This window comes from Amphiprion ocellaris, chromosome 16 (assembly GCF_022539595.1).
Source record: "Amphiprion ocellaris isolate individual 3 ecotype Okinawa chromosome 16, ASM2253959v1, whole genome shotgun sequence".
NCBI lineage: Eukaryota > Metazoa > Chordata > Actinopteri > Pomacentridae > Amphiprion > Amphiprion ocellaris.
Window position 1 is genome coordinate 15,626,300 of NC_072781.1, and position 16,799 is coordinate 15,643,098.

General features: G+C 38.7%; 4 protein-coding genes across 4 annotated transcripts; 3 read left to right on the forward strand and 1 right to left on the reverse strand.

Moving 5' to 3' along the window:
- Positions 1–4,348, forward strand: mad2l1bp (MAD2L1 binding protein). The gene is made up of 3 exons (XM_023294646.3): positions 1–350; positions 1,565–1,848; positions 3,190–4,348. The coding sequence occupies exons 1-3, from the start codon at positions 29–31 to the stop codon at positions 3,715–3,717; spliced, it is 1,134 nt and encodes a 377-aa protein (XP_023150414.2). The 5' UTR covers positions 1–28; the 3' UTR covers positions 3,718–4,348.
- Positions 4,013–7,035, reverse strand: ephx5 (epoxide hydrolase 5). Its single transcript, XM_023294645.3, has 10 exons — positions 6,901–7,035; positions 6,744–6,811; positions 6,445–6,658; positions 6,179–6,359; positions 5,858–6,067; positions 5,651–5,780; positions 5,141–5,352; positions 4,887–4,995; positions 4,656–4,781; positions 4,013–4,575 (listed from the first exon to the last, which is right to left on the reverse strand). The coding sequence occupies exons 2-10, from the start codon at positions 6,764–6,766 to the stop codon at positions 4,374–4,376; spliced, it is 1,407 nt and encodes a 468-aa protein (XP_023150413.1). The 5' UTR covers positions 6,767–6,811; positions 6,901–7,035; the 3' UTR covers positions 4,013–4,373.
- A 109-nt stretch (positions 7,036–7,144) lies between these two features.
- Positions 7,145–9,013, forward strand: cst3 (cystatin C (amyloid angiopathy and cerebral hemorrhage)). The gene is made up of 3 exons (XM_023294647.3): positions 7,145–7,413; positions 8,015–8,125; positions 8,620–9,013. Exons 1-3 carry the CDS (start codon positions 7,192–7,194, stop codon positions 8,692–8,694), a joined length of 408 nt encoding a protein of 135 aa, XP_023150415.1. The 5' UTR covers positions 7,145–7,191; the 3' UTR covers positions 8,695–9,013.
- Positions 9,014–10,673: 1,660 nt separating this feature from the next.
- On the forward strand, positions 10,674–15,518 carry si:dkey-76k16.5 (uncharacterized protein LOC566887 homolog). The gene is made up of 5 exons (XM_023294659.3): positions 10,674–10,876; positions 10,952–11,059; positions 11,668–11,788; positions 12,178–12,310; positions 13,583–15,518. The coding sequence occupies exons 1-5, from the start codon at positions 10,802–10,804 to the stop codon at positions 13,980–13,982; spliced, it is 837 nt and encodes a 278-aa protein (XP_023150427.1). The 5' UTR covers positions 10,674–10,801; the 3' UTR covers positions 13,983–15,518.
- Positions 15,519–16,799: the final 1,281 nt, after the last annotated feature.

A 16,799-nucleotide genomic window follows, 5' to 3' on the forward strand; every position in this document is an offset into this window, starting at 1 on the left:
CAAAGACCCGGCGCAGACGTTCAAAAATATGGCAGAAGACTCGGGTGTATTTAAACCAATTTCTGACCCTGAGGACTCGGTAAATACGTCCATAGTTCGCAGCGGGGACACGGCGATAAAGAGACGTCTGTCGTTTTCGTCAGAAAGAGAAATTAGCAGTCAGGAGGAGCCGAACATGACGGGTTCAGTAGAAACGTTACAAAATGTTTCCGACGACTCCGGTTCATGTCGACTTTCCCCGCAGACCGTTAACACACGTTTAAAGACGAAACATGGTTTAAATGTAAAACGCGTGAACAGTAACGAAGACAAGGAAAACGCTGCTGTACCGCCTACAAACATCACTCAAGGTGGGTAACACAACCGCTGTGGGTTCGTATGTTTGTCCATCAGGGGGCAAAAAGTGTATTTTCACTGGTTCAGTCACCAAACTGAGGCAAAAGTTCCCAGCACTGACTGATTCCAGTTTTCTGAATGTGGTACTTTGCAGCTTTCTTACTGTGAACTGAGTGCCCTTGTTTCCGAGCGGTTAAGTAACTTGTATTTTCATATTACTTTAGTTTTTAAACAAAGCCCTACGTCCTACATTAATAAATAAAATGGTTACAGTAAAGCTTACCTTGATCCATTGTGGGTCATTCCATCTTAGATCATCACATTTTTAGAACAATTTCATTTCGACCATCTCTGATTTGCCTGAATTTTTTATAGAATAAAACATTTCTTAATTTGGATATTTAAGGCATTTTAGCTTGATATATGAAATACTTGAGAAGTCCAGAAGTCAGTTTTTGTCTTTGTGCTACAATTTGTTATACCTGTTTTTTTGTGACCGAGTCTTGAATATCAAAAGAATATTCTAAAGGTTTTGTTTTGTATTATTGTGACATTGTAAGCATTAAGATTGTATGTTTTATTTTGTGTTCAAAGATCTCTGAGCACTTTTCATGATGATTTAAGTTTTTAATATTTCAGCTCACCGATAATCAGAGATATTTTTTATCTACTTCTCCAGTATTGCAGATTCTGAATTAACAGATGTCATGATGAGAAATTGCAATTAAAATGTCTTTTCTCCAAAATAATTACTGAGATATTGTGATTCAAATATAGCCTTGGATTTTAATGTGTGAAAAAATGTCCTGAGAGCGGGTTGACAGAAAATTTCGAAAAAAAATACAAATCACTTAAAAATTTGTGATGTATCAGTCTAAAATTTCACAGATATTATTTCAAATATCTATAGTTCATGATAAAGTTTTTTGAAACAAATCAGAGATGGTTGAGGAGAAGTCCCACGATGATTTGAGATTAAATGACCCCTGTATTAAAATGCAGCTTACGCTTCAACACATCATTGTTGTGTCAATAATTAGAACCCTGTATTGACTTACTTTGATGCATGATAATCTGACTCATTTTCCCACCACACCCAGTCAGCTGGAAAATTTCCCAGTGGCTTTGTCAAAATATAAGTCTTGCAAGAATGCATTAACATTGAGCTAGCTAGAATTGAGCAAGACCAGTCCATTACTCACCCTAATGATATTGTGGTTCTTTACAGACAAAACACAAGAGGAGGACATTCCTGGTCAGGGAAATGTTGAAGGTTCCATTGTGTCTGGCAGTAATCAACACACTACCTCAGAGGACAGAGATGCTGAGGTGGTGAGGAGAGCACAGGAGGAAGGCTGTGTGAATGTGGTGTTTCCTGGCACTGTAACTCAGGAAGGCTGCTGTCGTTTCGTCAGTGAGATCCTCAAGTGCATTCTCTATCAGAGACAGCAGCTACCCATGACGTACGACCAGCTAGTATACTCTCAGAAGAAACAACAAACTTCAGTACAGGTGAAAGTTATTGAACTTCAGCATTCAGAAAATATTCTGTCTGTACTAACTTTCCTAAAGCTGCATTTTCCGTGACTCTTCACACACATTGGGAATGCAGGTGTTAATGTAAACAGCATGCATAGGGTTGGTTGCTTAAATATTACAGAAAAGAACAGCAATGGCTTAAAATAAAGTTGCAGATTTTCTTAATTCTATGACAGCTGATTGCATATGGACCACAAGAGTGCCAGTGTTTTGTTAACTGTATTGAACTAGCCACTGCTAGTCAACACTAATGTCTCTGTTTTCAATCTGCCCTGATTAGTTGGCATTATCCATGGCATCATTACCTCAACTTCAGTTCGTCGTATCAAATGTTTTAATGCAGTATTACTATATAGTTATTGCATCATGACGTCAGTTGTTTCTGGCTCCAATCATTGGTCAGCAGCAGTCAGTGGTACAGTTTCAAACAATAGGGGCAACACTTTGTTCATTTTAAAGTATCCATATAACACCTAAGGCTTTGAAATAACACAACTTTAAATTATCACAGAACAAAAGGTAGTTTGTACATTGTACATTTTTGGTGGCATGCTACAGCAGCCCTACCACAATACACAGGCACTTTACATAGAAGCATTTCTACTGCTGTTTGTGCTCACACATGCTGTATTTTAAATAATATATGATGAGGTGGATAACAATATCCACCTCGTCTATGCTGCAATTTGTTTAAAATACAGACCTAATTTTCTTTTAACTTCATTAAAGGGTTAGTAAAATATAGGTGTTTTGCTGTTACACTACTGACTTAAATAATGAACCCTCTTTTTATTTATTTCTATCATGCTGGAGTTGCCAGTTTACAGTTTTGCACTTTAATATGTATACATTTGTTTACATTTTTCACTAAGCACCATTACACAGTGACATAGTTTCAGAAAAGAAATTTAAATGAAATGCACATTTTGATTTTTAGAGGAAAAGTAGTCATTTCTATTGACAGACTAAAGGGTAAAACAGCTGACAAAATGGACAGAAAAATAGTTGTTTACGGCAGCCTTGCCTGGTTTTCTTCCAGAAGATGGTCATGTGATAGGAGCATGATGAATCAGAGAGTGGCACGAACTGACAGCTCAGAACTAATCAGAAAGCAAACATAGATGTTTGTACAGTTGCAGAAACAACTAAAACTGTGGTCCGCCACATTTCTGAAAGTCTCAATTTTTATGGTGCCTAAAATGCCAGAATAGTGTTGGCACTGGATGTAAATGCAGCAGAAGTTACGCATTTTAAATGAAAACACATTAGTGTGGATGTAGCCTAAAAGTGTTGGTTGAATGTTTTGCTTTTCAGGATCAAGACGCGGTGAGTCGGAGACCAGTGCAGTCTGTAGACATGGACTGGCGCAAATGTCAGCAGACACTTCAGGAGCTGGAGGAGGTGCTGCAGCATCTGGAGGTGCTTTTTTCTCTCAGCAAGGTGCCACGTGTGTTACTGTTGATGGGCGGCTCCCTCATGCTCCCTAAAGAGCTGTATGAGATCAACATGGAGGATCTGGTGTTAGCTGGTGGAGATCAGTGTCTGCGAGTGTCGTCGTGCTTGAGGCAGCTCTTCCGCACTCTTTTTGTGGCTGACCTTTTGTCCGACACCAGACCTGTGCGATTAATGCCCACCACAGTCTTGGTGATGGCTCACAGGGATTGCGGTGTGGGGTGGTTCCGCCCTAAACTACAATTTAAAATCCCAACTCGTGTAAAAAAACAAATCATTGCTCTGTCTACTGATCCCAGCATCTGCAAGGAACCAAGGGCAGAAGGGTCAGACTGGGAGGATTATGTATGGTTTCAGGCACCAATGAATATTAAGGGCTTCAGCAACTGACCCAGAGTTGGAAGGTGCTTTGTCTGAGATTGGAGCTCTTTTTCTGGAGCCTGTGTAAGAAAATAAATTTTACTTGTGGTTTAAATGAATTTTGAACCTATATTTTGACTTGAGCTGTACATATTGTAACGAATTATGGATTCAGTTTTTCTTTTTTGTTACAGTGTGTCAGATCAAACCATAGTGAGTTTACTGTTTTTTTTTCTGTTTTTTTCTAGTTTTTGAAATACCGACAGAATGTGTTCTTAAGAGGCTTGCTTGTTAGGTGATTGAATTTGAGTGAGAACACTGTGCATTGTTTATATTTATAAAGAATGTTTATTCCGAATTTTCAAGAAGATTTAAACACAGAGCAACACGCAAAATACTAGTGCAATATATTTTTACAGAACACAGTTTCAAGGTTTAATGAAATGTATTGCTTTCTTTAATCCATTCCGTGGACACATTTGGCTGCCAGTATCATGTGTGCAAATGTTTACATTCATTAAAATCTGCAAGTGATTTCAATAATGTAGCAAATTACTCGGTAAGGTGCATTACAGTGTGGACTGCAAAAAATCAGAGTAACAAGAAATTGTATGTGTCCTATTTGAAATAATCAATAAAAATAAAAAATACCGTAATTGCAGTAGTCTGAGAGAACATCAGGGGGGTTAGAACTTCTCCACTTTTTTGACAAATTGGACAATGTCGTTGGCTAGAAGCTGGGGCTCTTCAAAGGCAGGAAAGTGGCCACCTCGAGGCATGAAAGTGTAGGAGCGGATGTCTCGATACCTAATTTGTGCCCATGATTTAGGGGTATGCATCAGCTCATCAGGGAACGCAGCCAAGCCAGTGGGGACAAATATCCCGGTCCTAGAACAAAGGATAAGATAGTATGAGAAGACTTTCAGATTTGTGGTCAGTATGTACAGCATGAGCACTTGACCACATACTTTGCATCCACTCTGTTGTCAGGATTACTCTGGAGGTTCTCTTTGTAGAAGCGCATGGAGGATATTACGGAGCCTGTGGTCCAGTAGATCATGACATTTGTCAAGAGGTCATCCAGGCTGAATTTTCTGTTTAAATGCCATCATTTTTAGTTCGTTAGAGCCAGAAACACTCACACAAACCCTGCTGAACGTATCTCCATAAAATTTCTATGATGAAACTAATTCTCGTACCTCTCCAGCCCACCATCCACCAGATCTCTGTTCTTCATGTCAGTCCAGGAGGAGAACTTCTCCAGAATGTAAGCTGCTAAGCCTACAGGAGAGTCATTCACTCCACAGCCTGTAAACACAATTTAAATTGTAATACAAGCTGCGAGCACCAACAGATGGTTTGATTTTCTTGAATCTGATTCTTTCTGACCTGTTAACACCATCAATAAGATCATGAGAATCAGTGAGCTTGTTTACTTATGTTATGCTCCCACCTGCAGTGTCTGGTTTAGTGGCCTGAATGTGCATGTAGCCAGATTCCCTCAGGATACTGTACACATTCTTCTCAAAGAAAGGGAACAACCGGCGAACATCTTCTCGACTAAAGCCCACCAGGAAGGGCAGATAAGGGCCGATCATGAGGGACAAGAGCACTTTAAAACCTCTTGTTGACATGCACATGTTTAGGTGAAGACCTTTCACACAGCTGGAAGAGATAAGCAGTGAAACATGACAAAACAAACTTTGTAGGATTGCAGGTCTTATGACATTTTAATGCTTGTTAAATGTGGATTCATGGTTTCTTAGTTTTGTATCCTTCATCAGCTTCCCTAGTGAGGAATTTGTTTTGTCATTGGTTTTTGGGAGTCTGCACACAGTGCAGGCACTGTGTCACAGTTCCAGTAAGAACACAATGTTCACTTTAACAAACAAGTTGGTGGTGAAAATTCCACTGCTGTGATAACTTGTGGCATATTTTCTGTTAGTGCTTGTTTTGCACTTACTGAGGCTTCATCTGTGACATGTTGGTAGTGATGAGTGAGCCCCAGTCTCCTCCCTGCAGATAAAACTGAGAGAACCCCAAACGCTCCATCAGAGTCAGGAAGATTCGGGCAGCAGCGAAACTGTTAAAACCTGGAAGGTTCAAGAAGCACAGTTGTTAATAAATGCTCGTCAAGGTGAGATAAATACATGTATTCAGAAGCATCTACCTTGTTTATGAGAGGCTTCTGAGAAACCATAGCCAGGGATGGATGGGCATATGACCTCAAAAGCAATACCATCATGGTTCTGTGTGAGAAGGGGCAGAATCTTGTAGAACTCATAGAAGGAGCCAGGCCAGCCATGAACCATCATGAGAGGCAGAACCTTCTGGTTCTCGCGGTGTGGTGGCCGCACGTGGATGAAGTGAACGTCCAGTCCTATATCACATCAAAGGCATTGGTGTGAAAAGAACAAAACATGGAGAGATTTTTGGCCATATTTCTACATTATCATGAAGCCCTGTTTGCTAACTTTGAATCTTTATGTACCTTCGATTCTGGTTTTGAAGTGTGGATACTGGTTAAGCACTGCCACCTGCTTTTTCCAGTCAAACTCATGCCTCCAATAGGAAACCACTTTCTTGAGATGAGTGGAATTGAAGCCATAATGGAAGCGGCTGTCTTCTAAAGGATCTGTGTAGCGGGTTCTGTCAATGCGCTCATAGAGGTCCTGTTGAATAAAGAACACTACTGATTGCATCACATAAAGGTGTATTAATGCTGTTACTTATTAACAGATCAGAGGTTTGGTTCACCTCAATTTCTTTGTCTGAGGTTTGGACTGTAAAGGGGTAGATTTTCTGGTCCTCTGACAGCGGCTTCTCTCCTGCTCCCCACCATCCCTCACCAAGTGGAATAGTTTTCACTTTTCTGCTTCTGGACATCATGTATGCCAGTAGTCCACCTGCTGCCACAGCAGACCCAATTAGAATCCGTTGCTTGACCACATCCAAGCCAAAGAAAGTTTCCCTGCAAAGCGTAGAGAAATATTAGGTTATATTTCTAATATGTTTTGATGAAACTGGACAACTAGTGGTTAAAAAAGTCCTCTTACTTAAGAACTTGCAGTCTCTGCATGGTGCCGTTCCAAAGGTGAGCTCACACAGGTGTTTTAACTTAGACCTGGATTAGGACAGAGGTCAGAAATGTTTCATTTTCCCCACAGCAACTGAAAAGCTGTGTGCGCCAAAATCCAAACACCATCAACATACCTTGTTTGCTTCTTTGCAAGTATCCCTTGAGATAATGGTTTGTAACTTCCACAAATAGATTCTTAAAAAAAAAAAAAAGAAAGAAAATGGAGCAGGATTCACTGTTGCGCACACAGTCGGATCTCGACGAGCAGTTGAAGCTAAAGAGAGAAAAAAAACGGGGGGCGGGATTTGCGTTGCAGAGGTTGTGGCTGGTTGGCTGCGTCATCTGTCACTCGGAGCGAATCCCTGACGTCGCTCTTTATATAACAGGGAGGAGGCGACGACTGTTCTTTGTTTTTAGCTGCGTAGATGCGATTTTGGAGAAACATGATGTGGAAGATTGTTGTTTTCACGGTTCTTGCGTCCGTTTTCGCCGTCGGACTGGGCGGTATGGTGGGGGGCTTCAGTGATGTAGATGTCAACGACGAAGGGCTGCAGAATGCCCTGAACTTCGCTGTTGTCCAACACAACAGGGGCACCAACGACTTGTACCTCAGCCAAGTGGAAGAAGTGGTCAAGGCTCAGAGGCAGGTTAGTAACGTTTACTCTTGCTAATGACTGTCTTGTGGGTGACCACCATTTAAAACGAAAAATACTAAATCCTGTGGGAATAATGGGCTGTTGTGTACCGTTCCAAGAAGGCCTGTTACGCCTTCACCCATTAAAGATTTCATTTTCACTTATATCTAAAATCTATATTACATGGTTATAGGACTCCTGGGCTACTATTTATCTATGTACCTTGTGTATTGATTCTAACGGCTGTATCCAGTGACAAAACATTTCAGGCCCAAAAAACAAAACAGCATAATCCAATCCAATCCCATCCTGTCCGATCCTGCCCGTTCAATCTGTTATTTGTAGCACTATGTTTGTGTCCATCTGCCCAAGAAAAGAATGAGTTTAACTATGCATATCTATATAGAAACAAAAAAGGAACCTCTGAAGAAGTACTTCTTTGCTTCAGATTAGTTGCTGACTCGTTTACTGTACTTTTGTGTCTGAGTTCTCTGTAGGACCACAATTCACTGATTGACAAGCATTAATCTTTCATGGCAACTTGACAGCAGGGCTTTAGTATTAAGGTTTAGCAAAGTGTGCATTGCCATGCCTTACATTCTTCTCCTTGCAGTTGGTTGCTGGTATGAAGTACGTCATAACAGTGAAACTGGCCAAGAGCACCTGCAGAAAGGACAGCGCAAATGAAGTGTGTGCCATCCAGACGGACCCAGAAAAGACCCGTGTAAGGACCTTATTAAGCAACTGTAGACCTCAGCTTTTGGAGACCAAAGAAAAATCCCCACTTACTACAACAGCACACTTAAACTGTAGACCACAAACTCCCAGAATGTGAAACTGTTTTTATACTTCCCCTTTTTGAAATAATGAGCTTTGTTTTTGCTGTTACCATGAGAAGAAGCTGCAAGTAGATGTATCAGAGTGAATGACTATCTTCTCCATGACTCCTGTTTAGTAAAGATATAATTATAACTACATGATAAATAAACATATGACAGACATTTTAACCAGATGATTAAGCTCAACAAATAATCTCACTGGTCTGTAAATTATAAAGTACTTGCTTGAATGATGTATGATCTTCAGATAACTATGTTTGAACAGATGACATTAATCTTACCCTCTTAAAACCCCCATATGTATAATGTTTGTCTTTATAAGTATCGGTATAATCTCCAAGGTTTTAGTATTCAGTGTCTTTTTCTCTTTTTCTTACAGTCTTACCAGTGCAAGTTTACAGTGTGGAGCCGCCCGTGGATTAATGACATCAGGGTGACGAAAGAGGAATGCTAGAAAAAGAACGACGTGGGAAATCTTTGAGATTTGGCTTTGTTTGCAGAATAACCTTCAATCAGAGTGAGATGCATTTTCCTATAGGTGAACCACAAACATGTTGACATTTTTGTGATTTTACTGCTTGTGCTACTTCACTGTATGCTAAACTGAGTAAACATGTTTGAAACTTAAAAGATGCGGTGTAGGGATGCAATGTAGAGGTCGACTGACCTTCAGAGGAGCACCTTTGTAATGCTTAATGCCTAAACCAAGCAAATAAGTTACTTTATATCGACTTGTTGATTAACCTAATAAAAAACACAGTTTTAAAATAAAAGTCAAGTTAAAGTTGTGTGCTTTAATGAATGTGTCCATGTGCTAAATACACCCAAGTATTATCCATATGCCGACCAGGCCTTTTTGTTGAGCATAGTTTCTTCACGTCTGCCTCTAAAATTGGCTACAAAGGACATAAATGCTGTGGAAGAAGCTGTAATTCAAGCTGGAAAAACAAAATCTTAAAAAAAAAAAAAAAAAACTTTTTCCATTTTTTTGTCACTTTAATGTCGATGTCCAACACATTTATTTACACAAACTATGTGTGTATCTGAGTGTGTGAAGAAAGTGCCTTAGGCAGTAAAAGACCAAACACCTCCATGGCATGTATCATTGGCAGATAGAGGAGACTGCTGACAAAGAGAAATCCTCCCAGTGGGTAGAAGAAACTGGCCTGACACAATGACAGGCACTAAGGGCCAAACCTAAAGAGGCAGAGGTCCACCATCGCAGACAAGCTCAAGGTGCAGGCTGTGCCAAGACGCACCTGAGACACTCCAGCATGTAGAACGGTATATAACATGCACGGTGACACAGTGTGTGGTGAAAGGTGGCTGGGTTAGTGTGCAGGAACATCTGTCCCGAGGAATCCAAAGCCTCACCAGAGCTGAGATCCTGTGGAATTTTAAGTTTCATTCTGACACACAGCTTCTGGCGAACCAAGCAGAGAGTGGTGGTCAACATGGAGCAGAAACAGGCAATTGTGGTAAATCCCTGCTGACGGTAAAAGCAGGAATAAGCCTGAACAGACAAAGTGCCAGGGCTGAGGGAACAACTGGAACAGATGTGGAAGGTGAAGTCCACAGTGGCACCAGTTTCAATCAGAGCATTAGAGCTGTGACTCCAGCAGACTGCTGGGACAACCTCTGGTTCTTTCTGGGAGTCTGAGGGCTCTGTCCTCTATCGTAACATGCAACATAGCAACCTGTAAGGCCCTTAAACATAAACGCCACAATCCAGTCACATCATATCTTGTCTTATCCTGCCCCATGGAGCTTTAACAGTTATGAAATTTGTAGGCCTATATGCTTGTGTTGATCCATTCTACACATAAATGAGTTTAACGTCACACATCTAGAAAGGACCGCCAAAAAAAAAATGAAAAGAAGCTTGTCGTTGCTGCACAATAAGTCTTCATTTGCTATAATTGTCTGCCCATCCTGAAATTTTATTTATTTATATATATATATATATATATATATATATATATATATATATATATATATATATATATATATATATAAGATAAGATAAGATAAAGTTCTTTATTTCTCCCCCCCATGTAACAGTAGACGTAGTGATAAGAATAAAATAATAATAGAACAATAGTAATAATATTTACAATATATACAAGGGTGAGAGATGAGGATAAAGAATATAGGGTAAAGGATAAAGGATAAAGGATATATATATATATATATATATTATATATATATATATATATATATATATATATATATATATATATATATATATATATATATATATATATATATATATATATATATACACTCTATCTATCTATCTATCTATCTATCTATCTATCTAGAGTGTATATTATAGTTAATCCAAACTAATTTTATCCAGTAAAAGACTCAAGAACAATTCGGAGTGGATAAAGCTGAAGCTTTTATTTTGACACTTCAGACCGGAATCACCTGCAGTAATGAGACGCGTATGAGAAATCTGCTACATTGATCGGCTGTCAATAATTGATAAAGACTGACCCCTTTTCAGTGAGACAGACACACAATAAACCAGACTGTTGAGGAAAGTCCAGCAGTCAAACATGAAGGTTCTGGACAAAGACGAGCTGCAGGTCGCTGAACAAGTTCTGCTCCAACACTTACCGAAGAGCTACAAGGTAGACAGAGCAGCGGAACACGTTATTCTGTTTGTCAGTAAATGTCTAATGTCAGCTCTAAATGTTTGTATTCAGGTCTACGGTTTCATACATGCTATCAACAGGAACAAACCAACTACACAGCAGGTGGTCGTTGATTCGTGGCCTGATTTTAAAGTCATTGTTTGTCGACCTGATCCCATGGTGAGTTCAGGTCCCACCGGACAACTGAAAACACACTATTTACAGCTTTTTCAGGTTGGAATTTTCTTGTAATGCAGGAAATTTTCCAATTCTTTGAGTAAAAGCACCAGTGCATGAGATACAGTAGACTTTATATTAAATAATCATCAGCTACTAAGTTAATCGTCAACTTTTTGACAACTGATTTGGGTTGTCAGCAAAACAAAATACTTTCCATCTTAGACTTTTGGAAACACTGATAAACATTTTCACTATTTTCTGACATTTCATCGACAAAACAGCTAATCAAGTAATTGAAGAAGCAGATAGTTTAATTGACAATGAGAATAATTGTTAATTGCAGCCCTACTTCATATACAGATTTATGTACAGAGAATAAGTCTGAGGGATCTTCAGATGATTAATATAACAGAAAAGAGAGAGGAAAAAACAACACTGTTCTGATGTACAAATGTGCTTCCAGTTTGTGGAGTTTTTTCCAGTAATCTAAGCTTAAAATTAAACAACCAAACACCTCAAAGTTGCACTGCAGTACTTGAGTAAATCTACTTTCTACCATTGAATTTTGGTATGCTACATGATTGCTAAAAGTAACATTTACTTCACAGAACAAGCGTGCCCTGGACTTCAGGAAAAAGGTATCATACTACAGCATGGATGAACAGATTTTAAGGAAAATGCTGACAGAAGAAAATGCAATTGACTGGAGCACTTATTTCCTAATTGGAGGTAAGTTTAGAGCACTGCAAAAACCAAAACAAAAAAAATGACCATTTCATTTTTCCCTCATTTACTTGATAGTTGTTCATAATGGTTTATGCATAAAAATTTAACCGAAAACAGAATATAATGAGCAAAATATGCTACATTATCATTGTTCCCCCCACCAGCTAACTGATAAAATGATAGTATAAGTCATTCATGGATCAGTAATAATATATTTATACTGTAATATAAAAATTGTAATAAAATTGAATAGTACCTTCACTTTTTCAGGTACATTTTGCTTCTAACAGTGTTGTTTTGATAATTTATTCTGAGTATACGAAAGAAATACTAACACCACTATGGGGATAATCCATCACAACTGAATATATGAAACATTTTTTGTCTCTCAGGATTTGACTTTTCTCATGCACCTTTACTCAAGGACATGTCCTCTGACAGAAAAGTCAACAACAGAATCTTTACTTTGGTGCATCTTATGCATTTGCCAGACGTCAACTATCTGCTCCCACCAGCAGTTGACAGGTATAGTCAGATAATTAAAATGTACTTTAAAGGTTCCATATGATGAAAAGTCCATTTTTATTGAGTTTTGTTGTTATTATAAATTTGGAGGTGTAAAGTAAGAGCTGCTAACATGTAAAGATGTTTATTTCTGCCATTCTTCAAGCCCCCCACAACTAGTTAGTTGCCCAGCTTGACAAACCAGTAAGAATTTTACTTAGCTGCTGCATTTCAACAGAGGAGCCAACAGTCATCTATCTCAAACTACATAATACTGCCTCCTAACTGCCACCGCTTCTGAGATTAGCCATTCAGAAAGAACAGCTGCTTCACAGTCCACCAGTTTTATTTACTTTCTGGAGCTGCTTAGGGTGACTTTAAAATGTCTCCGCCACAAGCAAAGCTAACCAAATGTTCAGCTGTTCACTGTAAGAGTGAACACAGGAGTCTTTATGCACTCCTAGCATCGGCGGAACTGAAGACTCAGTGGGCGACTTTTGTTCTTGACGGCAATGACACAACAACAATAGGTCCCTAATAGAGTTTTACACATTGTCTAACTTGCAATACCACAACCCGAAAATCTTTAATGTTAGCGTGTTGTGTGGGCTACGTTACCATTAGCTTTGATGGTATGCCCACAGGTCCGAGGTTTGTGGAAATTATAATGCTAAGAGACATTTAGGGAGACTGGAAACTCTAAGTCAGACTGGAAACCAATAAACAAGGATTGGGTGGGTTGCTATATTTTCATTTCATCTGCTGTTCTTCAGTGGAACCTAAACTTAGCCGTTGTTTACATTTATTTGCTTCTCTCCTGCTCCCTGTACCCACATACGCTGCATTTTAAGACTGACGAATTTCCAATAAGGAATAAGCAGCATATATCACTGTAAATATGTTTCTGTTTCTTTTGTCAGAGATCGTAGAGAGTCTGAATTAGTGACTGAAACATTCAAACTGCATGTTAACCAGTAGTCACTTCGTAGCCATTTCCAAGACTCTGTATCACTAAACTACTCAGTTTCAGATATTTTTATGTGAAATGATGGAGGCATAGACAGCAGAAGCACATCTGTTTTCAGAGCTACAGACACTGAAACAGCCAGTTGAGAACGGGGGCTAAAACCAAGAGATATACAGTCATGGTGAGACTGATTCATTTGCTGAACAGGGGCACAATATGGGACCTTTAAAAGAAATCCGTACATATGTCACTTACATCTGCATCAGAGAAAGTAAATTTGAATTGTTTCTTCACTCACACAAAAGCTTATACATTTTTCATTACAGTGAGCTTGAATCAAGGATTTCATCTCTTAATCTTTCCCATGTGGACTTTGTGAATAAAACATGGAAGTTCGGAGGGAATGAGCAGAGTTACAGGAATATTAAAAATCTCATCAGCAACTTCCCATCATGCTGCATCATGGACGGCCAGGGTGAGCCGGTGTCCTGGATTCTGCTGTATGACTACTGCGCCATGGGCATGTTGTACACTCTGCCAGAGCACCGAGGAAAAGGCTACGCCAAAGTGTTGGTCAGCACCATGGCCAAGAAGCTCCACGCTGAGGGCTACCCAGTGTACTCCTTCATAGAGGAGGACAACATGGTATCTTACAAACTCTTTAAAAACCTGGGCTTTGTGGAGGATGCCTCTTACAGGGCAGCATGGTTTGAGTTCAGCTTTTGACTTAACATCTGTTAAACATATGGCAGATAAATATAAACAAACTTTCTTAATGTAAAAAAATATGATTGAAATGTAAAGTAATGCAAATCAAAGGTGATTATAAAGATATGTACTGTTTCATTTTTAAGATGTTTTCAGTAATGGAATTGTAATCACTCTTGGTCAACAGTACATTTCAAGATGGAGTTTATATGCTTCTCAAAGCACTAAATTAAACTCGGACCAAAACAGTTCAAGTTTAGTGTAAGAGATGTTGATTTACAGTTTTTCTCAATTGATAAGACACTAAATTCCAATCACTGCACACATTTCTCAAAAACAGGACACTGCTGTCCAAATTTTGGACACTATTCATGGTTTGCACACTGTTCCAAAACTCTTGCACTCTTTTTGCAAAAGACTGAACACGTTTTTTGCTCATTTGAACACACTTTTTCACTCATAACACACATTTTTCCAGAAGTGAACACTAGGAAGCAGAACTGGGACACTGTTCCAACACTGCTGTCACAATTAAGACACAACAGGTCAAAACTGAAAACACTTTTACCAATGAAGTGCACACTATAAAACCTGCTGGGAAACAGAATTAGCTGTTCAGAATGCAATCTGTTGTTAAGGTCAGCAGATGGTAAGGATGGTGCATAAAGTAAATGGTTTCAGGTTTACTGTGGTTTACTTTACATGTATGTAAATGTTGTTTGTCACTTCAGTGACATGTCTATAGTGGAACAATACAAGCAGTCAGAAATGTTGTGAGAATACTGTAAAAAATCTAATGCATAATTCTGCTTCACAAGTGCTGGTAAAATTACAGAAAGTGTACGTGACTGACTTTTTCTATGTTTTGTGTGCGTTTGTTCCAGAGAGTTTTTCAGTTGAATTCTGATGATACACATGAATACATCTGGGACAATGTTAGTTTTCATGGAGGACTATTGATTTGGGAATAGTTCAATATGAACCCTCAAGTTATAGTGGTTTTTCTGCCACCATATTCTCCCTTTCTGAATCCTATAGAAGAATTCTTCTCTACATGGAGGTGGAAGTTATATGAGCGGCAGCCATACTTCGGGCAAATCTCTATCAATAAATGGTCTTGGCATGTGATGATGTTTCTGTTGATGCATGTCAGGGCTGGATCAAACACACTAGGTCCTTCTTTCCAGAGTAAACATAGCTTGTGACGTTGATGAGGTCCTGTGGCCTGACCAGGCTGGAAGAATTGATGCAGACATGATGTAAATATCTGCATACTGTACTGTGTACAATACAGTGCTGTATTTTTTGTCTAACATTATTTTTATTTTGAAATGTACAGTCAGGCACTGCAATGGCCCCCTCTGATTCATTTATAGGATGCATTTGTGTTTAAGTTGTCATTTTTGAAGACTATCATTTTTTTTATACTTCATGTGAAAACAGTGAGAGAAAAATGTTTTGTATTTAGCAGTGCAGTGTCCTAGTTTTGCTTCGTGTGTCTTAATTTTGAAAACAAAGTTCAGATTTTGACAATAAAGTGCGCTTTTGACACAAGTGTGCAGTGCTTTGTGAATTTTGTTCAAATAAAAAAAATAGTGTGCAGTGTGTTGGGAAATGTGTGCTATTTTTCAGGAATAGTGTCTTATCAATTGAGAAAAACTGTAAATAAATAATACAGCAATTTTTTGGAACATGTATACCCTACAGTGTCTAAAGGAGAGATCCAAATGAAATTGAGCTGTATTGATTTACTCTTTGCTTTCTGTTAGCGCTGAATAATTATAAAAATCAAACACAAACAAACAGCATCCTCTATTACTTTGTAGAGTAATAGAGGATACTGTAAAGATGAGAAACACGTAATAAATGGATAAAATAAATAATGTGTTGCTGACAGTGAAGTGTAAATACTGAACAGTCACAAGACAAGTTGTATTCTGAAGAGAGGAGCTGAATCTGTAGCATTATTGTTATTACCGGAAGGATGAGGAGGACATCAGTGCTGCTCTTCCTCACAGTGATGAAGGAGAAAAGACTCTTCATCTCAGACAACCACAGCTGGATGTTCATGTTCACTGTAGCTCTCAGTCCATCAGACTAGATGTTCCCAATGATCCAGACCAAGGCTGGAAGGAAAAGACACAAACAGTGAGGAAAAGATCTTCAAGGTTCAAATATCAGAGTGAACACAGCAGGATATGAATGTAACACAATAGACTATTATGCTTTTTGTCCTATTTTTAAATCTTCTGGAAATGCTTGTTTTCCTGGTTGAGGCCAAAGAACATTTTACTGCCATAAATGGACAATAAAGTTTATTCTTTTTTTATTCTAATGTATCATTAGCATTACACTGTTGTGGAGAAAACACTACTGTTCTGTTTTACATGAAATAGCAGCAGAAAGTACCGATCTCCTCTGTGTTTTAGTGTGATAGTGGGTAGACCTCAGTAACGTTACTGTTTCTGAAGGACAATCATTTCAACAGATGTTTTTCTCGGTGAAATGAACAGAAGCTGCTAAAAACAGTCTGAAGCAAAGACCAGAGATATTAAACTCAGAACTGAACTGTTCTTCATTCACTGAACTAAGAGATTAACATTCATCAGTAACAGAGTTCTGTGGAGGAACATTAATGTACAGTAATTTAAATGTGATCATTATTGAACAGCATGTCGAGACAGCAGTGATCAATCCATTATCAGCTGTTACCTGCAGAACACTTAGCTACAGCTAACAGTTAACTAATGGGTCAATATATAATTGCGGGACTTTTTGTAACATAGTTGACAGGTATCATAATTGACATTTTTGCTGTTTTCAGGGTTAAAATCA

Excerpts from the sequence above, each read along its gene's own strand:
- mad2l1bp (XM_023294646.3), top strand. The coding sequence starts at position 29 with ATGGCAGAAGACTCGGGTGTATTTAAACCAATTTCTGACCCTGAGGAC. Across the intron at positions 351-1,564 it reads GCCTACAAACATCACTCAAG|ACAAAACACAAGAGGAGGAC; the intron begins GTGGGTAACACA and ends GGTTCTTTACAG. Across the intron at positions 1,849-3,189 it reads AACAACAAACTTCAGTACAG|GATCAAGACGCGGTGAGTCG; the intron begins GTGAAAGTTATT and ends TTTGCTTTTCAG.
- ephx5 (XM_023294645.3), bottom strand. The coding sequence starts at position 6,766 with ATGCAGAGACTGCAAGTTCTTAA. Across the intron at positions 6,659-6,743 it reads CAGAGACTGCAAGTTCTTAA|GGAAACTTTCTTTGGCTTGG; the intron begins GTAAGAGGACTT and ends TACGCTTTGCAG. Across the intron at positions 6,068-6,178 it reads CTTCAAAACCAGAATCGAAG|GACTGGACGTTCACTTCATC; the intron begins GTACATAAAGAT and ends GATGTGATATAG.
- cst3 (XM_023294647.3), top strand. The coding sequence starts at position 7,192 with ATGCGATTTTGGAGAAACATGATGTGGAAGATTGTTGTTTTCACGGTT. Across the intron at positions 7,414-8,014 it reads TGGTCAAGGCTCAGAGGCAG|TTGGTTGCTGGTATGAAGTA; the intron begins GTTAGTAACGTT and ends TTCTCCTTGCAG. Across the intron at positions 8,126-8,619 it reads CGGACCCAGAAAAGACCCGT|TCTTACCAGTGCAAGTTTAC; the intron begins GTAAGGACCTTA and ends TTTTTCTTACAG.
- si:dkey-76k16.5 (XM_023294659.3), top strand. The coding sequence starts at position 10,802 with ATGAAGGTTCTGGACAAAGACGAGCTGCAGGTCGCTGAACAAGTTCTG. Across the intron at positions 10,877-10,951 it reads ACTTACCGAAGAGCTACAAG|GTCTACGGTTTCATACATGC; the intron begins GTAGACAGAGCA and ends GTTTGTATTCAG. Across the intron at positions 11,789-12,177 it reads CACTTATTTCCTAATTGGAG|GATTTGACTTTTCTCATGCA; the intron begins GTAAGTTTAGAG and ends TTTGTCTCTCAG.